The 23420-nt window shown below is 43.4% G+C and overlaps 1 protein-coding gene across 2 annotated transcripts in view; it reads left to right on the forward strand.

Moving 5' to 3' along the window:
* Positions 1-7306: 7306 nt before the first annotated feature.
* Positions 7307-23420, forward strand: part of akt1 (v-akt murine thymoma viral oncogene homolog 1) — a 30802-nt gene continuing 14688 nt past the window's right edge. The window contains exons 1-2 of one of the 2 annotated variants that reach the window (XM_010776115.1): positions 7307-7519; positions 12157-12342. In XM_010776115.1, the coding sequence (XP_010774417.1) occupies positions 12297-12342 (46 nt within the window). In that variant the 5' untranslated portion in view covers positions 7307-7519; positions 12157-12296. The remainder of the gene's footprint in view (positions 7520-12156; positions 12343-23420) is intronic. The other variant, XM_010776114.1, reaches the window with a different exon arrangement.

Below are 23420 nucleotides of genomic sequence, written 5' to 3' on the forward strand. Positions count from 1 at the left end.
CAAGCAGGTTGATAATGGCACAAGTCTCGCGATATCGCGCGTCCACAATAAGTTCTGTACTACTCCGAGAATTCACACAGCGGCAGCAAGTAGCAGAGTACACTGGGAACATCAATTGGCTGCCTTATTAAAACACCTGCCCCACGGACGGGGGAGGGGGGCTTTCAGTGGGACAAATCCGGAAGTATGGCAAAGTTGAGGAAACGACAAATAGAGCAATTGATGACAATACAAAGAGTCTAGACATTGAACAAAAAACATTTTTGTGACTAGACAGACTTGTCATACAGCTGGATGTTGAAATGTATTATATGTTGAAAAGTACCATGTTTCCTGTTCTATCCAGATCTGTTTGAAGATAATAGGATTTCAATAGTTCAAATCCAGAAGGCAAATTGAATTTACAAGAAACGATGGATGTGGCTTTGAGTCTGCATTTGATGAAAGAAACACTTTCTGTCACAAATAACTTGTGTCTTTGAAAGTATCCAAACTGATACAGAGAATTATAAAATCATGCTTTGTTAATTTGGAGGGTCAGTGGACTATAGGGAACTTTTTAAGGGCTATTCTCTCTAATCCTGCTTTGGGATGTGGAATTCCCTGGCACCGCACCACCCAGCGCTTTTGTTTCTTTAGACCACACCATGTCCCTGGCTGTGACTTGTTTAGCCTAAATTGTCTGAAGACAGGAATGATGCTGATTTGTGTGGACTACATTAGAAAAAAGTTGTTGTGGACTATCAGGCACTAACTGAAAAAAACATCAGTCTCTAGGGTCTTTAATTGTTAAAGCTAGAGATGGTGGCACAGTGCAGAAACAGGGGCTCGAGGTTGCAGCTGCTCATCTCGTGCCCCCCCCCCTCCTGTCCCTCCCTGTGCTCCCCCAACTGCTTCAGTCACCTTTGCCCTGTGTTCCAGCTGCCGTGTGTTTTGAAAGGGCCATTTGCAGCTCCTCTCAGCCTTCTGACACAGAAGGGAATGAGCAATGTGACGGGAGGCGGCAGCCACTGGTCGGAAGGGGCCACCGGCTAGATTCTTATCCACTTACTGCTTTATTCCATTTTTAGTCTGGCTGTTATAGAGGGTGGATATCTTGCACTCTGGTCATGTCTCTAAATAAAAACTCTCTTTATTTTAGTCTGAAAGCTTAATTAGGGTAGCAAAGGAAACAACGATGATGAATAACTTCACATTTTTGACAAAACACCAGCAAAATAAATGGTTATACTGAAGCATCAGATGCCATAGGAAATACAATTTACCATTGAGCACTCACAAAAACACAAACACACACACACACACACACACACACACACACACACACACACACACACACACACACACACACACACACCATCAATGCAAGAGCAGCGATGTGGATAAGAATAGGAGCAGTGGCCCTGTGTTTCCCTGGCAAACGTAGGCGCCCAGTAGAGGAGGGGTGTGTGTTCACAAGGCAAGACAAAGCAGTGGTTGTGCCTGGGGACCGTGGCCTCAGAGAGAGAGGCTCGGCACGGTGAAGGTTCTCACACACAGAAAAAAAAAAAACGATAGAGAAAGAGAGGCAGAGAGGGAGAGAGAATGAGAGTGGGAGAGTGGGGGAGCGGGGAGAGAGAGAGGACACTTCCTGGAGGTTCATTCTTCCTCTCTCCAATCATCAATGGCATTCTCCCCCTGACCCACTCCTCTCTCAGGCAAACAAAAGACCCCGCATTCCAGTGTAGCCTGACCGGCCAACCAGCCAGCCACAGTCGCACCACATCCCTCTCCCCGCTGGACCAAAGTCTCACCATAGGGGTGCATGAGTGGAGGATGCTTATAAGGCCTCGTTATGCATTGAAAATCACTTTTAAAGCCCTAAACATTAAGCTCTCCCATTGCAATTAGCATTAAACCAAACATTGCACACTGTCTGGCCTGCTCCATCTTTAAAAAAAACAATATTTATTTTACACATTTACACAAAGTTAAGCCTATGGTATCTGTACATAGCTCAGGGTCTTTACAATAATTTAGAATACAATGTTGTGAGTTTGGAACAATGTGGCTGCATCTGGTGGTAAGGAAGGACCAAGTAAAATGAGTGACACATTAAATTATATTTGTTGGTTTGTTGTATTTGAAAGTATTCTTTTTACAGATATACTTGTACTTTTATGAACTACTATTGCTCACTCCATTCATCCTTTAGACTAGTTTGGAGTTAAAATAAAACTACACCTTTAAAAAAAAAAAAGAGTACATTTTTCTTTTAGTGTTTAAAAAGATATACTGATCTTCATTTAGGATTTAAAAGACTACAAGATGGCATATGACGTTCAGTTTGTTATACATTTGGGGTGAACAAATAAAACCAGCTTATATTGAGATGAGGTTATGGTCTTGTTTAGAAAACATAAAGAACAGCCAGCTGTATGATTTCTTATACAATGCAACAAACTGCCTATACCCTTTAAAGCGTTGAATCCTGTAGTGACTGTAGGTGAAGCTGCGCACCAGGTGGATAATACATCCTGGAAAATAATGTGACAGTTGAAGCAACATTGCACTGCAGTTGCCGGGAGATGCCGTATTGGTCGGACCCCCCACCACTTCCTCCCTATTATGGCCCTTCTGCCCTTCTGTGTGTAATTGTTGCTGCTGTATGTTATCTATTCTCCTTCAACAGCCCATTAGGTTCTGTTCTGTCCTGTTTGTTATTCTCTGAACAGATACTGCAGGCAGACAAGAGAAGAGATCAGATGAGTCTTTGCAGGAAAGACATTATTAACTCACTTTGACTCTATGATCCTGCTTCTTTAGCTTTGAACCTGAAAAACAACAGAGTTGGCTTCCCCATCACCGGACCAGAGGAGGATGAGGAGGAGAGAAGTCACTGCTGAAATATGGGATACCCTCACTCAGCTCAGTTCTTATGACAGGAACAGCTTGGCGAGGCTGACACATGGTAGCAGGGAGAAACACATTACAGTGTAAGTGACAAAGAGGGGAAACCACAACAGAGGAGGCTGAGGGACAGAGGGCAGAGGCCACTGCGTTTTTCATCACAGAGGGAACATTGGCAGCTTTCCTGTTCTTGTGACAGTATATTCATTAGTTATTACACAACCTTTCAAAAGCATTGTCTTGCATTTATATATCATACACAGATAAAAGGAGTTGATAAAGAAGATATTGTGGTCGGCTTCAAAGAAAATGAAGCGTCGAAAGATCACAAATGTACCTGCTTATACAGCAAGGTTATAGGAATATTATTGGAATGATATGGAGAGAGGTTTTCTAAAAATGTAATGTGAATCAAAAATGAATGAAGTTATATGGGTTCTTCATTTGTTACAGAGGATCCCTGACTTCTCTTGAGTCTGGCTGACTTAACATGTCTGTACCTGTTGCAAACTGGTTTAACTCCTGCCTCTCCGACAGGCAGTTTTTTTTTGTATGGACATGAGTGTTTATACAATAACAATGTGGTATAATAAGAATTATATTCTGATATAAACTCCCAATTTTATCTTTATGCTTTAGTTTTTTCCTTCTGCAGTTTCATCATTCTTTCTTTTCTTTCCTGACTTTGTGTAACTTTATGTTGCTGCATTTCCTGTTGACACAACTGATGCCCTTTTTATATATTAACCTAGAGAGTAGTCCTGCCCCTGGAAAAATACTTTGACTAAACAGTGTCAATTTATTGTCCACTTGCTAAGCTCACCGTAGTGTCATAATTGTACTCCATCCACCCATGGAGTCTGTGTGAAAGCTCCATAAAAAACGTGTTCACATCTCAATCAGGATATAAGAGATGTGCTGAGGCGCCAAATAAGAAATAATGGTTGTAAAAGTACATTCAGTAGGATTTGCCCTCGTCACAGAGTAAGAAAACTAAAGGTTACGTTTGATCTGAACTTTACTTCATGGCTTATGTGCCTTTTATGTGAAATGTCAATGGCCCTTTCCTCCTGACAGCAACTCACAGTTAAAGAATGTATTTTTTAGCAGGACTGCTGTAATTTGTCCAATCAGGCGTCTCCAAAAATAAGCCATAAATCAACAACCAGTTGCCTGCTGCTTGAGTGCAACAAGTAAAAGGAGGACAGAAGCATCACAGCCATGACTACGCTGCTCACAATGGGTACCTGTTCTCAAAGTATTCAGGGCTACAATGTCTGAAATGCTTTCAAGCACCCAAGTCAGATCCTGGGGGAGTGCCTCCAAACTGCAGGACAAAAACCTTTTGCTCCTGGCCATTACCGAGTAAAGAAGTAACCTATTTTAGCCTAGCGCACAATTATTATTATTTTTTTATTCTTTATTTATTTGGGGCCACATTATAATACAAGTACAGTTTTTCAAATCATATAGTATTTGTAGAGACCCGAAAGTGACAAATGAAATAGCAAACAAAATTTGTCAAAATAAAATAAAAACGAAAACACCGGGGTTGTTTAAAATAGCAAATGTCTACACATGTACATATGCACACATATCAACATACATTCAATACACATACACACATGCATGTGACCATACATACACATCTATACATATACATTCAATCGGTGTATAGAAACACAGTCAAACAAGGGATGGTCGTCTTTGGGATATGTAAATTCTCCACTTTTTCCATATTTCTTCAAATGTGTTTTCCTGAAGCCTTATTGAGAAAGTGATTCTTTCCATAACATAGATTTCATGGATTTTTGTCGTACCAGAAGGGATATCCGCTTTAAGCCATTTTCTAGTTCTTGCTTTTTTTGCTGCAACAGTAAGAATTCCAAATAATTGTTTTGTTTTGGAGTTTGTGGGGATTGAATGTACGAGCCCAAATAGAAATTTGTCCCAGTTTAAAGGGATTTTTTCCTGTAGTACTATTTCAATTTCGATATGGATCTTTTGCCAAAAAGTTACTATTAAAGGGCAAGCCCAAAACAAATGGTAGTGATGTGCTAACTGAGAACCACATTTCCTCCAGCAGCTGGGGGGCCCTAGATGATGTGATGACTGAGCAGGGCTGAAAAAGTACCTGCTCAGCATCTTCCAACTAAACATTCTGTAGGTGCCTGAGCTCGAGATCTTCCATTGAAAAGTACAATAATTTGTCCAGACTTCGTCAAGGATGGTTTTTTTGGTTTCGTTTTCCCATTTGTGTTTTATATAGAAAGTATTTTCCTTTTTAATATCTTGAAGAGCTTGGTAAAGTTTTGAGATTACTTTCATCCCTGTGTCTGATGTGTATGCACTAGGGATGTAACGATACCAAAAACTCACGGTACGATAATATCGCGATAACAAGTCCACGGTACGGTATTTATCACGATATTGAATAATAAAGGGAGAAAAATATATATACCTTGGCAGTCTCAGTCAAAACATTTTTTTACTCGGAAAATGTTTTTTTATTACATAATACATCTGATTTGTACAGCATTTTAGTAGGATAGCAGCATTTTAAAGTGTCAAAAACAAAGTGACAGTAACAGACTGGAACAAGAAAACCAGTGTTTTTGTACCTACCAGTACTACCAAACAAAGTAAGCATTTTCTTTATGCCACTGCATCTCACAAATAAACAAGGACATTTAATAATCAGACCCTGCAATAAAATAAATCAAGTTTCACTTTAGTTTTTCAAGTAACTCAACTCAAACTCAATAGTCACTCACTCAGCATCATCAGACAGGTTTTTAGGAATATGAGAATGTCCACATTTCCAGGTATTTATAAACTGGGATGTTTGGGCATTTACAATATCCCCTGCTCTGGAAAAAACTCTCTCGCTGGTACTGATGTTGCTGGGACACAAGTGGTCGCGTTAACCGAATATTTTATTCTATTATTTATTATTTAATTTTGTCAGTCTCACGACGGTATTGGGAAGTTTGTTTACCGCGTTACCGCGATATTCGGTATATCGTTACATCCCTAGTATGCACTGGTAAAAACTATTAATAAAGGGTTTTCAAGGGCCTTCTGGTTGTCTGACAGGGAACTATTTAAGTAATGGCGTACCTGTAGAAATCTAAAAAGATCGCCGTTATTCAATCCATATCGTTTTTTTAGTGTTTGAAAATCAAACATGGCTCCTTCTGCTGAAAAATTTGCAATATGAAGTAAGGCCATTTTTGGCCCAACCTTTAAATGTTGTAGCTTGCTCGGGGTGAAATCCAGATCATGTGAGCACCATCTTAATATCTTCATTTCCTCCAGCAAGTCACTCCTGGTAAGGACCCTTAACCATAATTTTAAGGAGAGGTTTATCCAGCGGTTATCTTTTTCCAGTAAGTTTTTAACATGTCTTTTATCCCCTAACCTTGCCTCGATTGGTACTCCTCCTGATACATTATTCTCAATTTCTTTCCATCTATAGCTCTGTAGTCTGGCTTGCACCAGCAGAACAAGCTTCTTAATTGGGCTGATATATAGTAGTCCTTCAGGGGAGCGCTACTCCTCCCTTGTTTTTTGCTAGTTGAAGAGTACAGAATCTAATCCTTGGTTTCTTAGCGCACAATTTTCATTTGCTGATATATATTTATTTATCTTTTTGCAATTCCCCATACTGTTTGAATTTTTTTGAATGAAGAGTAATTTATTTAATCACTGCATGTTTACGTTTTTTTTAAGGCTGCTTGCTTGGAATATTTTTACATTGCAAGTTTTACATGATTGAATTACATTTTACATGATTAAATAAGTTGGACAACACCAAACAAATTAAATATAACATTAAGGGGTTTTGAACAATATAGCCTTCATCCTGAAGCCAAAATAAGCTCCTAGAAAGCTCCTTTTGTATGTTTGTTAAGTCTATATTTTTGGGTTTTATAATAATGAATATTATAAAAAGACTTTGCCATCTTGGGCCTTGGGAAATTGATAATTTTTTCAATTACAAATATTCTGGAATGTTACATATTAATTTAATGAAGTAACCAGATAGCAGATTGGAAATTAATTTAAACAATCTTTTATCCTTCTGTAAAAAATCTACAAACAAAAACAATCCATCTTTGACATCACCTCATGGATTGTTTCAGGAAGTAAAAACAGACATCCCTCATTGTACTGAGGATCCTCTGGAAACATGGCCAGGGGCTTCTGTAGATCCCCGGACCCCATTTTGGAAACCACTGTCCCAGATAAAACAACGGAGAGTTCAGCAGGGCCATGCAGCCCCTAATAAGCCCCCTACAGAAACACTGCAGGGTTTTTTCAATGGGACGGCTGACAGCCCACCACCCCTCCTGTGAGTGGGACCCTTAAAGTGGTAGGCTCTAGGACCCGGGTGACGGGCTGCCACAGAGGCATTGCAGACAGCGCGTTTGGGAGGTGTAGTGGAAGAAAGGCAAAGAAACGGAGTAAATGAGAGCACTTTTGTCCAGATTGTTGAAGGACTTATCAACTTAATACACCGCCGAAACAGCTCACTATAATGAGACGGACACATTGTTGAATTCCTGTCCAGGTAAATGTCCGCGTTTCCTTCGCATGGTTAACTACAAGAGGTCGACAGCTAGACAGGGTAGGTCCCCATTGTACTTACATGGGATGCGGTTATTCTCACCCAAGCTGCCCTGCTAGGCCCCATATCCTTTCTATCGCTAAATGCAAACCTGAAATGAGGTACTTTCCTGACTTCGCCGTAGAAGTTATGTAGCTGTAAAGTCAAGGTCTTATACACGTCCTGTTGTAAATAATGCGTTGTTATTTTTCTACAAACAACAGCGAGTCTATGTGCAGTTAACCATTCATTTTTTGACAATGACCACTTTTGAGACACAGCCCTCAGGCCAAAATATCTGCTGTCATGTTACTTTAAACGTTTCTCCTCTGCTAGAAAGTTGTTTTCGCTTGTACTTTATGGCCCAGGAGGCAAATGAAAACAAATGAGCTCAACAAGAGAGCTGCTCATTCATTGTTATGAACTACCACCGCGTTTGTTTACGTGTTTGAGTGGGGAATTTATGGCCAGGCAGTAATTCCAGTGAGTCGTTAGCTTTGCTAGCTTGTTGCTGTTTCTGTTGTAACATTGTTGCATTCACGTTCAGTGATACAAAGTGGTACATCTTTGTTGTGACTAGATGCCACCTTGTAGTGGTTCTCAAAATGGAGCCCAAGGACCTTTTTAGTTCCACAGTTTTTACAGCAGGGAAGTCATAAAGTAAAGGTATAATAGAGGTATATTTCTACTTCCCTCCCTTGTAATCAGTACAATTGCTAACTGCATGTGGGTAGCTGTTTTGGTAATAGGTTATACTGTTCTCACTGTTATCATCCCACCTACATTGATGAGAGTAAGGCCTTTCTTTACTAAACCATATTTTGAATACAGGATCATTCTTCAATATTTCCTTTTTTCTCAAATGTATGTGAAGCCTACTGATGTTATTGGAGTCATATGTTTCATCTGAGTATCAGCAGTAAGTGATGCAACCTGTAAAACTTTAATGTCCAACTTGGACCCTTGAACTTCCTTCACTGATGTTACTGTCTGTTTGGCTCCCAGAGGATACTCATACATGTAAAGTCTGGAAACAGAACATTGTCCCAGGGCATGTTGTACCCGAAATGCCTTTAGTGTCAAAATGTTTTTACCAGTCATGAGACCATGTCTGTCCAGTGTGAGTACGCAGGGGGACTTGGCATGTGACCGGTGAAAACGCAACAAGCTGGCGTAATGATGCATCCAGTGACTCCTTGGCTCTCCCTGTTCTATTTAGAAAATACCAGTCACCTCCCACCCAATCCCCTGACAGCCCTTTTGACGCAAATGTGCCACCAGTTGCATGCAGAATCTGAGGAATGTTGTTTGAAATGTTTCCCCTGTACACAGGCAAACGTATTGTGCCCGTCACCCTGCCTTCACCACAGGAGTCTAAATGTAATGTCACTGAGAAGGGTATGCTTCTAATGATGGTAGCCCACCATCAGCATCACATGACGGTACTCTGTGTCAGAACACTGCAGCCTAACATTATTCATCTTTTTAATAATAGTTACTCACATTAAAAAAAAAACAGGAGATTTGATTTGAGACAAACCAAAGACACCTGGACTTATCCTGCGTGTAACGTGTTATGTTACGCTTGGTATATATTTCAATACATCTAGCTTTGTGATCTATCATTGATTCATTTCAAAGCTTGTCTGAACAGCACAAAGAATAATTAATTTTCAGCATGATTCGTACTGTAAGGGGGTTCCTTCTCACGTCATCACAGGATTAAAACAGTGGGTCTATTCAGCTTTCATGATTACAGTAGCTGTGGTTTTGTAGTCGGCTATACCTACCCACAATATTCTTATCAATAGTGATATGTTTTAAGGGAACTTGATAGAGGAACTGTGCACTGTGTTGTAGTTCACAGTAGTACCGGTCCTATTGTGACATTTGAACACAAACGAAGTGTAGCTTCAGGGACTGTTTTCCAGCAGCAGGTGAGCATATTCTCATTTTGTTGTTTCAATATTTTATCTTTGTAAATCAGACTCTTGCATCCCCGAGCGGCGGTAGAAAAAGGAGCAAAAACAGACTTGTATCCATCGATCTGTGATGAAGGAAGTAGTGTGGTGATGTCGGCCTGATTTTCTGCTTCCTGCCATAAACACATGGGACTGTCCTCTGTGGCTCAGTGACAGGCTCAGTGTGTGGCATCTCTGCAGCAGGAGACTGATTTGCATTGAATGGGATGGCCCCTGGTGCCAGAGCCAGAAAGATGAATGATTGAAAGCTGCCCTGACAGCAGCGTAGGCAGGCAGGCTGTGGCCCAGAGGCCTGAGGACCATGTGACCCGCTGTCAGGGTACTGGGTTCATTCAGTGGCTGCTGGCTGCAGCACTGGCAGCAGCCCAGCTTTTCCACATAGGCCGCAGTAGCAACAGGTCCGCTCCCATTAAAACAGCAGCGCTCTGTTGTGGCTCCAGAGCCGGTCTTGTGCATGTGTTGCTTTTTTGGCTGCGGTGTGTGCGTTCAAGTTTGTTTGTGTGATGTATCCCAATGTGTATATAATGTGTGCCTGCCTGTGTCACAGAGTACACACTAAGATGCCGGAGAGATCCAACGGTTTGTGTGATCCCTCCTCGTTTGAATAGCACTCACTGTGCTTTTTCAAAGTCCTCTTCAAGATCCTCCCAGCATCCACTGTGTGACACAAGCACCGAAACCCCAAGTGCAATAAACAGAAACACTGAGCAAAAATAAACTGTGCATCCACAAACTCACTTCTGCTCATTGATGGAAGTGGGCAGAATGGCAGTAAAAGGCGTGTTGATCGCACATTCACTGACTGATGTGTTCGAGCCTGGGGCTCTACTGATATGAGTCGTAGTCTGTCAATAGTCACATCCACTTCCTGTTGATGTCCCCACTAGTGAGCTGGATGAGGCCAGTCAAACAGAGCTCTCTTTTGATGACCTTACCGACGGAGCAGCAGCAGCAAATTGATTTCAGTTGATGGTCAGAGATTGCCTGGTGCAGTATGTGACATTTGTGTGAACAAGCATGGCAATTGATCATTCTTTGGCTTCTTCCCCGCGTTCAAAGCTATCTTTATTTAATAATAAAAAGCACTGAATGACTCAAAAGGTCAAGTGTTTTGGTTTTGATAGCCTCCAGGTTTTTTCAGTATGTGCTGATTATGAATAACCGATAAGGCTGTGATGGAATTCAGCTGTATTTGGTTTATCTGTCAGTGTCGTCTTATCCTGTCTTATCATACATGGTAAGATTATTGTTGTGGCTTGATCTTTTAGTTACATTCACTTTACTCGTACATCTTTCTGAGACCCTTTTCACACATTTAACTGTAAAAGTGTCTGCATTTTTCATGTCAGATTTCTGTGTGAATAGTTGCCCCGCATTGTAAACATCAGCCTGGCAGTTTATCCTATCTGGACTCATTTACATTTCTGTACTGCTTCAACCACAGGTCAGGTGCAAAAAAACTTAACAACACTCATTGATTCATTGAACCTTTATCTCACAACATAGCTATTTTCTTGATTCAATAGCCACTGAATATTTTTGATCTCAGTTGTGTCGACTTCACAAAAAAGTGTAAAAAAAAAGATGTTTGAGGTCATCTTACAGTAAACAAAACCTTCTCACTTCAAAGTAGAATTAGTAGCTGTGGTGGAGTTGTGGATCATAGTACATGTTTTGCATCACATCCTTCAGCATGTGATATGACATTTGAATGTGTGTTGTCGGGCTTTAAACAAACACATCAGGTTGGATAATGTCACACTGATTTAGCAGTTTTCTGATTTAGTACTCTACTGAAAGACATACAAATCTATAATTGATTTAACATTTATTTCACAGTATCTATACCTAGATTACTTCAGTTACAAAATAATTGAAATTAGTACATAACAAGTAATGGGAGATGTGAAGAAAATGTATTTGTTTTTAATATTGATTGACTATTGTTGATTACTTTCATTTCTCTGGTTGTTTCTGTTTTATTCAGTGATAACTATTCAAAGTGAACACAAATGTTTATTAAAGAAATGTTCATAAGACCCCTTCCATATTCACGCTGACTTTTTTGAGTTGGCAACGGAGCACAGGGACTGCACTGTTGTATGTTTTTTAGCCAAAATGCTAATCTGCAAGTGGGATAATAATCCCTGCTATCCCCCTCGGAAATTCACATCCTATAGTATGCTCGACAAAAACTAAATCATAATACTCATCAAACTGTTTAACAAGAGAGCCTTTAGATCTTTTGGACAATCATTTTGGTATACCATGGGCTAAACCATCAAGGTCAACTGTTTACTTTGAAACCCCTTCATTCAGTCAGCCTGGGTTCAGAATTGTTTTATGCTATTATTTTCTGACTCACTGTTAAAAAAAAGAAGAAATATTTGTGTGAGAACAGCATGGAATTTTCCAGTAGGGGGGAGACTTCATTGTGAATGCCAAAAACCATACACAGATATTTGAACCTTGCAATGTTGCAGGTTCCACGTGAGAAAGGGACTGTGCTGTGCTTTTAGCATATCTTCCCTAACTGGGTCATAAAACACAAGGATCCTCTCAAACTCATTGCCTCTCTTCTACTATGTTGACCTGAGGGTTAATATTCAGATGACAGAAAAAAAACGTTCACCTTGAAATGCGGCTAATTTTCACTCTTTTTTTTTTGACTAATAGGTAACCACCATTGAGAAGGCGGCTGTAAACCCCAGGACCTCGTCTCCAGGCTCCAGCAAAGAGCCCTGTGAAGAAAACTTGGGAAACAAAGCTGTGTCTCTCCCTGTGGGAAACCTGGATCCTCCACCCTGCCCACCAACATGACCAATGTGGTGATTGTCAAGGAGGGGTGGCTGCATAAAAGAGGTAAATGCACAGATACATCTATTCTTTGACTTTCATTTAATATCGCTTTGTATAGCACCTCGAATGTGTTTGTTACCAGAATGAAATAAGATCATTTACCTAATTTTCTTTGGGCTATAGTTTCTTTTCAGTCCAAAAAGATATTGTATAGTAACCATCACCTCATGTACAAAACCAACTGAGCAACCTTCTAGCTTAACCAAGCCGGCAAAGAACACAAACTAAGCAAAGGCCGTAAAATATGTTAGTTATGCAAATAAAAAAAAAATCCCTTGTTGATACATGTTAATGCGTTAAAACGGGTTTCATGGAACGCATGCACATGGCAGTTTCCACGTTCCAGTTTAACGTCTTAGTGTGTTGGGGCATAAATGGTGTAGTTTTTGAACAATTAGATGTTTTCCCTAATGGTTAAAATATCACAAATCGCATTACCTTCATTCTAGATTTGCAAGAGTTTAATGTAGTACACTATTCGCAGATGCATTATCTGAGTTCTTCAGTGCTGAACCGATGACATTGGTGCAAGGTGATTGATCACTGGGTGACTTTATTTAAACAGGCTGTAATCCAGATCTACTGTACAGACCCAGCGGGCCCCCTTTACTCTGACAGTGCTGTGTGGTGTGGCACGGCTCTGTGTCGGTCGTGAGTCCTGTTGTTTGGACGAAGAGGCATTCCTCACATACCTGCTGGCTTTGAGCAGCTTTATGTGTGCATAGTCTATCTGCCTTCAAACTGCAGCCGCCTCACGGAGCCTCCACCACCACCACCACCGGGGGGGCAAAATAGGATAAGGAACTTCTCCAAAACCACTGAAGGCTCATGGGCCCAGTGCCAAAGAACCAGGCTTTTACTGGAAAAGGGGAAACCAAGACTCTGACTCAGGGGATAGGGTGATGGTGGCAGGTCACTCAGAGAGTTCCTGGGACTCTTGGGTGGGGGGGAACAGTGTGCTGCTGTGGTGCTTTAGCCCACACTCCCCCTCCTCAAGGCTTGGGCTAAGAGCAGAACAGGCTGCTGTTTTAGGAAAGGGTCAGCCTGGTTCGGCTGAGTTGGTCTCAGTCAGACACACCCTGGTGCGTCCAGGGAGGGAAACGCGGGGCGCTTTTAGTGTTTCTGTTAGAGTATCAATGTTTACAAAAAATAGTTCTTCAAGTTAGATTTTTTAAATCCAAACCACAATCTATTGTAACTCATATTTTGTGTCTCGATGCTTTAGGTGCAGGTTGTGTTTTTGAGTCTATCTGTAGGAACAAACAACAACAAGAAAGTTCCTTCTTTGGAAGGGAACATGTACATTTACTTTAGCTAGGCATGACCGCTAAAGGTGTTGTGTCATTCATTTTGTACATTTGTATACTCTTTCCGGGTTTTAGTTCCTTTTTCTTCATATTATTATTTGTGCAACAAAAAAGTGGCAAAGTTAAATCTTTCCAAACATTCATCAGTGCTGATAAGAATGGGAGATGTGAAATGAGGAGCTAGTTTAAAATATAAACACAAGAGTAGTCAAAAAGTTACAGGTAGAAAAACAATCAGGTTAGTTGGTAGTAGACACACACACACACACACGCACACGCACACGCACGCACACACACACACACACACCCCCAGTTGTAGCCGTGACACCCTTCAGGTAGTTACACACACATGAACACACTAAACAAACAACCCTTCAGGAATAGTGAGTTGGCATGCTGTCGCAGCCCAGCAGCTGTGTCCTGTGAAATGTCACCCAGAGCCTCTGTGTTTTGATTGGAGGGCGTCCACCTGCCTCCTTGACAGGAAGGCTTTTAGTGTCGCGTCACTGTCACGTAGTCTTTGCCCCAGAGCCACGGCACAGAAGGTGAACCTGCAGTAGCCCCCTGTCTCTCTGTCCATCACCTCAACCCCCACCCAGCCGCTATCATCCCAGTGTGCACCTTGAGTGGAGCTTTTTTGTGCGGTGGCGCCACCCAAGTGACTCACAACTCCATGTGGGCGTAATAATAAACGGCTTATACCGCTTCCAAGTGTGTTCAGCATGCTCATTACTCCCATGTGTGCACTCAAAACATCAATTTAATGTTTTACAAAAGATAGCCCTCTATGTCCCGCAGCATTTTGTGTGTGTTCCATAGACACGCTCAAACCACATTGGTGTAAGAGGAGATACAGTTAACGTGTTTTCTTACAGTAATTCCTATTAAATCAAGCTACACGATCAATGGATTTCATACTGGGCCAGTCACATGCACAGAGCACGTCAGCTGAACATGTCACTCAGTCTCTCTCTTTGGGTCCTGTCTGATTAGTCGTGGTCAGCGTGTGTGTGTTAACCGTGTGGAGGCTCCTGATTGGGAGTAGAGCATTGTGCCATAGGGTTAACCCCCCCGGTAGAGCTAATCTCCCATGAGAGCTGCAGAATCTCAGCCTTGGAGTGCTCTGTGCTCACTCAGTGAAATGATCTCATTCTGAAGGACACACCTTCATACTTTCTCCTTAAGCCTTGTGCTGCGATTGTGGACGCTTTGCAGGATGTGTTGTTGTGACTGTCCTGGTTGTCTGTTTTAGAAGGACACTTTTGGAATGCAAGACAAAGCAGCTGTAGGATGGGAGGAGTGTGTACTTATGTCTGGACATGCATATGCTAATGAGTATGAGTATATGGACAGTGAGAAGCATATTTATTCAGAAGGTATGCTGCAAGCAGGACGTTACCCCGGTGCCCTTATGCTCCGACCGCATCCCAAGTACAGGCTTTCGAAAACACTGTAACTTTGTTGTTACTATCATAACCAGTTGTTATGCGTCCCCAAATGGTATTTCTCTTTTAGGTTCTTCACAGAGTGCACCCACACACTTTGAATGTGCCTACGGCCTCTAGCGGCCACAGAGACCAAGCAGCATGTTATTTCTTTTTGCAAGTGTGTTTTTCCAAAGTTTCCATCAAAGCAGAGCATCATCAAAGCGGCAGATTGTGGGTTCCCTAGTTTCCAGGGAAGTGCTGCGGCCAAGAACCCAGTGAAGCTCAACAGAACAGCGCTCGCTTGTCCTCCTCTCTTCCCTGGCCCTTGTTTGTTTGACTCATTTGCTCTCTGACAAGTATAAAGAGCCGGCCCCTTCGTTAGGCTAACGAAGGCCACAACAACTGTTGGATTTGGGTAGCACGCTCAGCTGGCTCCGGCTCAGGGGAGGGAGGGGAGGCAGAGGGCACACCAGTAGAGATAACGGGGGAAACATAAAGGGAGAGAGAGGGAGACAGAAGTTGAGCAGCATCTTTGTGATGTTCCCAGAGCATTGCTCAGTGACCCGGGCGGCCTCAGGAGAGCGATAGATGTTGTGTGTGACATGCCACAGAGACCCTCTCGCCATTCAGTTCGGAGCTCATCAGCTGATTGGCTCCTATGCTGGTCATGCGGCTGAAGGACACCCATGAGCTGCTCCTCCAAGCGAGACCTTGTTGGTGGTCCAGCAAAGTGCATGAGACACAGAGTGGGACTGAGAGAGGGGGGGAGAGGTGGAAAGCATGCATGAGTTTTGTGAAACACCAGACACAGTAGTCTGTCTAGAACATCTTTGATATCTGTGCGTTGTGCATCTGGAGAACAGGCATGGGATTTTTAAGCCAGCGCTTTCCACATTAGTTTTAGTTTCCTCTCTGTATTAGTGATGTCAGTAAGGGAATGTGGTGTTTCCTGCACAGTGAAATGCTCTTCAAAGGAGCAGCCCCACCTGATTAAGAACGTCTCATGATGCTGCATTGCTGACGGACTCAGGACTTTGACCGGCTGCCAGCTCTGCTGCTGGGCTCGCCCTGGCTCCTACACATCCCCTCATTATGGCTGTCATGGGCCACACACTGCTGCATCACACACACACAAACACCCATATTACCTACTGCAGAACTCAAGCTTATCCAATTTGCAAATATTTTCACCTATTTTGTGGGGCTTTTAAACACAGCAAACACGTTTCAAGTCCTCTCTAAGTGGTCCAAAAAGATTTGTCATATTGCAGCTTTTTGATAAGTACAAATAGAGAACGGCTTCTGTCTTCTGAACACTGTCACTGATAACTGATTAAGTATCTACAGAAAGCTTCAACCTACTTAAGAAACTCAATTTAGCCGACGTTTCATCAGAGTACGCGTCTATTTATGATTCTCATTTTAACACTTCAAAAGTTTTTATAATAAGATATACAAAACTGAAAAAGAAGAACATTTTTAATTTTCTCTTTGCATCTAGGTATATAGTGAACACTGACCAATATTTAACAATTTAACATCTAAACTGCTTTAAGATCATTTAAAAGAGTTCAGATAAAGGCATGATAGTAAAGATTTAACAGTCTTTTTCTTTAAGGTTATTCCCTAATGTTTTTTGCATCATTGCACTTGCCTCTTAAAATAAATATTAAATAAACACTCATGAAAGGGCAAAGTGTGTAGGGATTTTTCTTCAGGGGGAAAACTGAGGGATATAATTATGTGACGACATGTCATTTAATGGTTTTACTTTAGAAATCATAACTTTAAATAAATAAATAAACTTAAGAACCGATATCTCCAACTTTGGTAGTTAAATACTCAGACGGTTGATCACCAGCAGTGGAGGATGAAGTGCCAGGCCGGTGTCAGAGTGGATACCCTGTGGGCGGGGTCCAGCGGCAGAGGGTCTCACACCGGGGAGCCGGCGCGCTGGCCGGGTGTCTGGCCGTCAGCGCTCTGGGTAATGGGAAGCAGTCTTCCTGCTAAATGTGGTGGAGAGAAGTAAATTACTAGGGTGCAGCTGTCGGCACGCTGGCTGGCGATTGGTGTGTGGGGGACCAGGCAGGCTGGGGGGGGGGCGGTTGGGCGCCTCCAAAACCGCTGTGTGCTTACTTTGCTGTGCAGAGTCCGCCTGCGCGCCACAACTGTGGTGCTCGGCAGCGCACTCCATCTCCATTACCCTCTTCCCCTTTTTGTCTCTGTCCTTTCCTCCCCTCTGTCCTTCCTCTTGTTCTCTTCCTTTCTTACACCCACATTCTTCCTCTTCTCCTTGTCTCCCCTCTTTTCTCTCTGCCCCTGTCTAACCCCCCAACTGGCTCACCCCCTTCTTGGTCCTCCTCTACTTCCAGCGCACACTCCTCACCCACAGCCCCACCATCCTGTTGCTAGGATAATGACCCTGCTGACAACTCAGACCCATGGCGGAAGCGGCTATGGACCAGCGAAAAAGCTCCCAGTCTCCGACATCAATCACACCACTGGCACCTCTCTCCAGTTTGGGGAGGGTAGGGGAGAGGTGGAGATAAAGGGGATGCTCAGCTGTCTCCACACTAAGGCTTGACTGTATGCTCAGATATGCCCCTATATCCTCCACTTCAGCTTATTGTGATACTTGGAGAATACAATAGTTATTCAGAGGCCACCAAAAAAAGGTTTATCATTCTTTTAGAAGGAAGTTGACAGTTTTTCACAGCTGGATACTACCTGGCCCTCTGGAGTATACCTGGTTATCCGGGGGGTGTTTGATCTTCCACTGGTCATTGAGAGTTCATTGGCAGTAATTTGCTCTAAATTATGTGTGTTTATTTGTTTGCCGTGCAGTAACCCAGTTAACTAATCCATGGACTGCTTGTTTACCCAGGGAGAGGGGGCACATCTCAGCCCCAGTGTGGCAGGGGGGAACTTCCCACAGTGTCTCTATGGTAATCAGCAGGTGTCACTCACCACGGAGAAGAAGTGAGGGCTTTCTTACGAGCGTGAGAAAGAGGGGCAGCCTCCATCGCACCCCCCACCCCCATCCTTCATGCTTTTTTTCCTGTTGGGGTAGCAGCGGCAACCGCGGTGACAGAGAGAAAGAGAGAGGGATAAGGGGACGAGACAGAGAGGGCCACATTGGAGGCCAGGGTGGCCCTTCCTCGCAACCTGTTGATGCTGCTGCCAAAGCCCTGGCAATGGAGTCCCCCATCCAGCTGCATGGGAGAGTGAGGGGCCAACAAAAGAGGTTTCGAGAGGAGGGGGATGTCAGGAAGACATAAAGAGAAGGGGGGGAAAATGTGGGAGGCCAAACTCCTGGACAGTTTGGGATGGCATGTGAGCCTGGTGCTGCCTTATATGGTCATAGCAAGAGGGGCAAATGGGTAGATGGGTAGATAGATGTCCAGGCTGCACGAGGGGACCAGCTCGGAGCTCTGCGGATGGTGTGGGGCGGAGTTTTCTGGTTGCCGTGGCTCAGTGGTGACCCCTGCATCAGGGAGCCCCCTCTCCTCTGGAGCAGGCGGCCCGTGGCTCATTGAGATGCAGGGCACAGGGTGGCAGGCCGCAGCTGCAGCCTACAGGCACAACCCGGCAGAAAAGGGCCGAAGGGATGGCGGGGGCGGCTGAGGAAAAACCAACAAAAGGCGCAGCCCGCTTCCCTCCTCCTCCCTCGCTTTGGAGTTCTAATTCCCTAATCCTCAACCTCCGCCTACCCCCCCTTCTCATCCGATTCTCACCACTCAAACACATACACATTCACAGTTCATGCAGTTACCACTGGCTCTCTTCCTCCCATCCCCAAGCCATGAATGGCCAGACGGGGACAAAACCCAACAGCAGCCCCCTCAGGAAGTCCAACCACTGGGTGTGGGCACTGAGGAGCATTTTGTCCGACCCGCTCTCGGTTCCTCTCTCACTGTGTGTGTGCTCACATTCAACCATGTTGTGTGTGTTGCATAGTTTACATAGTGCCAGAGGACTAAAGTTTACCTCTCTTGGTTGTTCTTTATTAAAAAACCTTCCAAAGTAATAGGGAACAGAGGAGAGCAAGGGAGAGAAGGGGATGACGTGCAACAGAGCTGTTAGTTTGGACACATTGTTAGAACACTGCGGCCTCTCCTTTTGGGGGCCGCACGATGAATGCTGCATGATGTGTCTTATTAAAAGCCAACAAGCCACAGCAGCTGGGACTTCAACATTCCTGTCAGTGTCACTTAGAGACGGCAGACCAGGACGCTCCTCGGAAACAGCCACTAACCCCTGTCACTCATCCTCTCACCCTTCTGTCTAAAAGGGTCCACATGTTTTCCTTTTATTTACTGACCCCTGAATGAGCCTGCCTGGCCATCCCTTACTGTTAAGGCCTCTCAAGCAAAGTTGACTTGCAAATGTCTACGGAGCTGCAAGAAACCATGAATTATAATCCCAGTGAGTGCGATTTCCTGGCAGATCCTCGAATCAGGGGAAACTCTTTTAAATGTGTTAAGTTGCAACCAATCTTGTGATTATTTCAACATCTGGAATAGAATGATTCGCTATGGTTAGATTGTAAAAGATGTTTATGAGATGTCCTTGCTTTCAAGGTAAACTATGTAGGGGTAATTTTTCAGCTCTCAAACTAAAATGCATAGACGCATGCATAAGCCTAGAATGCGATGCTCCACCATGTACAGCTGTGGCCCTACCTTGTTGTGTGTGTTTGGTGTATAGAGGGTCTGGCGGTGGCAGGCTGGAGCTGTCCACACACGAGGCCATGCAGCAGTTGGCAAATAAAGATGAATTCTGTTGTGTTTGGCAGCGGTTCTCCGTTCATTATTTTCCACTTTGCCCAGCGCGCATCCCAGACCTCAGCAGCTGCTTGTCATGTAAAGACACTCTATCAGGCCCTGACAGCTCCTCCCATGCACACACACACGTACGCATGGCTCATACACACTTCACTTGAGCTCAACCCCCCTCACTCACAGTCCTACATATGTGGGGAACATATGTAGTGATCTGTCTCACTACCACTCCGCTCAGCACAACTCTTTGCACACTGCGTAGCTTTCTCATCCCCTCTAGTTCTCTCATCTTTCATCTGGTGTCAAAACCCTTCCCCTAATTTGGCGGAGTTCAGCCACATGTCTGCTGTCACACTTGACTTTTATTAGCACTTCATTTAGTCGATTTCCTCACATTAAAGTGTGTCTCAGTTACAGTGAGACCTTACACATGAAGAAGGTTGATCTTATCTAGGTTGTGGTCAGTCTTTCTCTTGGCCAGTTTCCTGTTTTGGAGAACATGTTGACATCAAAAGGGTTTAGTTTACATCAGTGATGAAGAGCTGACTTAAAAGCAGAAGGCTCTCCTGTGTTGTTACGAGATCCATTGTCTTCTGTCTGCGCCGTGTCTCTCACTGTACACAGGATGTAATCTGCAGAGCATTGAGGTCAAGTCATTTTGAGTATTGACAGCAGATTGGTCTTTAATTAATATGTTGGTGACGTATATTACAGAATATAACAGTGTTTCCAAATTTACTCTCCCAACAGCTGTCAGTTTCACTTTCTCGTTATGTCGGCACTGAAGAAAGGCCACAGTGTGGAAAGTAGAACTGAATTAAAGTAGAAGGGGAAATGGATGTAAATAGGAAGCTGACAAGGGTCATCTTTGTTGTTTATGCTCTGAGGGCAGACTGTTTTCGGGGGGTGTTGCGCTGCAGAGTGGTGGAGTCACACACACACAGACACACACAAACGGCCGGATATAGCCGCTTCCACTATTGTCATGTGACACAGTTTGTGGTCACAGACGAGGAAGTCGTCGTGTCCTCCTGTCTAGAAAGAGCCTGTGCTAAGTAAGGGTGTGCAATGCAGATGTGGAGTTACTTCCCATCTCCGTGACCATCTTTGAAACATGTGTAGAAAAAGATAACAAAAGTCTCACACAAGTCATTTATTTACATCCACCTGAGAAAAGTGTGATTTGCATTATCATATTGGCTGTTTTCTTATCCCATGAAGGGATGTGATCTGGAGCTTTACATTCCTTGCACCACACGCTTGATGATCTTTTCTTTGTTTTGCCTTTCCTTTCCCCAGTGACCATGCAGACTTGTCATAATGTCCTAAATATTGCAGTAAGTTGTTTAGAGACTCTAGTGACTGAGAATGGTAAGCTGACATTGTCATCTTTACCGACACCCATGTGACCGAGGCCACCTCAGTGTGGGAGAATGTGGAGCTGACACACACCGTGCCATGCGCTGCTGCGTCACGTATGACCACCCATGCTACTTCTGGTGGGTGCTGTGCGTCACTGAAGCTGGCTGGAGAAGCTCAGAGCCTTCCAAACTGGATGTTGTTGTAATCTGTTAAATACAAATACCTTTTGCTGCTCACTCAACAGAGCGGTGTACACAGACAAATGTATTTGCACACAAGCACATGAATGCGTACACATAAACACCTGTCTCTGCCCATCAGGATCTGAATGCTATAAGGTCGTCACTCAGCTGGAAGTGGTTTGCTGCATTCCTGCTGCCAAACCAAAACTTCTAAACTAAAAGTCCCAACATTGAGATGTACCTTCGTCTGGTGTCAGGGTGTCAGGTAGGGGGCTCATTATGCTGCCTCTGCATTGTGCACATGCTGTCCTCACTGTGGGCTGGCATGGACTATGGCTGGGGGATATGGGTCAGCCAAAACTGACCACAGAACAGGGCGCCAGCTGGGGCCCATCTGAGGCAAACATGGATCGGTGCTGAAGGCTCAGGGGACTTTCTGGCCACAAATTATTTCTATGTTGATCTGGCTATTGGTTTACCTCGCAGATGATACTAACATGGCTACGTGCAATCTTAAATTGCACCTCTTCTGCACTTTGAATATTTCGATTTTATGCTGAAGTAAGGTAGTCTGTTTCTCCTGAAGGACTGTGATGGATAACACTCTGCAGGAGGATTCTCTGGAGACCTGCGTGCATGCGCGGGTGACTGATGTGGAAGTTGAGGCCTGCAGTTTAAAACAGACAAACGACCCTGTAATTGTGTCGCATTCAAACAGACACGAGTGAAATCCACCACCAAACAGACTTTTGCCGCTGTGTATTCGAATTAGGACGATACATGTAGTAAGAGTGGCTTTATTGGGAGGCGGCAAGAATGACAACCTGAAGTAAAGCTAATTTCTAAATGAGCTGTGTTTGCCGTAAAAACACCTACTCTGCAGAAAACCAGATAAAAAGACTTCTCCTATGCCATGATGAAAAATGTAATAACATATTGGACATCTGCTGTGGATTTAACACTTAAAGTACGCTGTGCTCTGGGGCAGATGTTTTCCTCGGCTGTGCTGATTGCCGCCACCAACTTGCCAGTGGCAGTAAATCAGGTTGTTTTTACACATGGATGTTTGTTTTGGGGTTGTTGGTGTGATGCTCTGCTGGAAGTTGCCTGCTTTACAAGGCTTCATCCTGCTGTATGTGGTCGACTAGAATGACTGTGCTCTTCTAAAGCGTGCTTTCCCTTTCCTCTACACACCTTTTACGCTGACAGAGAAAAGCCATTTGGAAAATGTCCAATTAATGGCTGCAAGGGGTCCTAAAGAGTACGGTGAAATTCTAAGGGGAGTTCAGCTTGGGTATTCTTGAATTTAAGAACATGAATGTTGTAGATTTGACTATTAAAGTGAATGTATTTTTGTTTTATTCCGAGTGAAATACACCTGTTTAAGTGAACAGTATATCCACTTGGAACTGCTTGTCATTGATTTGTAACCTATACTGCATTCAGCCGATCATTTGCCAGAATCCAATTAAACGGTGTTTCCGTATAATGACTACCCTCTGAAAGCACATCCTTCCATCACATGTGCATCTCATATACTGGACTGTCTGAGCTGAAGGACTGATTGATTATATTCATGTATTTATTTGGCAGATTAAATTAATGTTGTCTTCCTATGATATGGTAAGACGTGTGTTTCTATCTGCATACAACCCTGAGCGAATAATCCCCGTATTTCTATTTTAATCCCGTTATTCCCCATAAATTCACCATCGATCCCCATGGAAAGTTCCAACTTGAATATTTACAGAATTCTGCAACCCTAACCCTATTAGAGTTTGCCTTTCATGTCATCACTTTCTACTTTATTTAAGAGAGAGTCCATCATTTTGAGGTGTCAAAAGTGGCAACTCTTGAAAGTCATGTTCAGTCGGTGTTGTGACTTGTTGTCTTTTCCTTTTAGATATTTCCTAAGGATGTACACTAATCAGAGGAGACACTTTAGGCTGCTGTTTGATCTGTACCGTCTCACACATAATCTGTCATCATGTGTGGCTTTGAAGGAGGGTAACAGAAGCTCAT

This window comes from Notothenia coriiceps, unplaced genomic scaffold (genome assembly GCF_000735185.1).
Source record: "Notothenia coriiceps isolate Sejong01 unplaced genomic scaffold, NC01 NC01_scaffold00016717, whole genome shotgun sequence".
NCBI classification, from domain to species: Eukaryota; Metazoa; Chordata; class Actinopteri; order Perciformes; family Nototheniidae; genus Notothenia; species Notothenia coriiceps.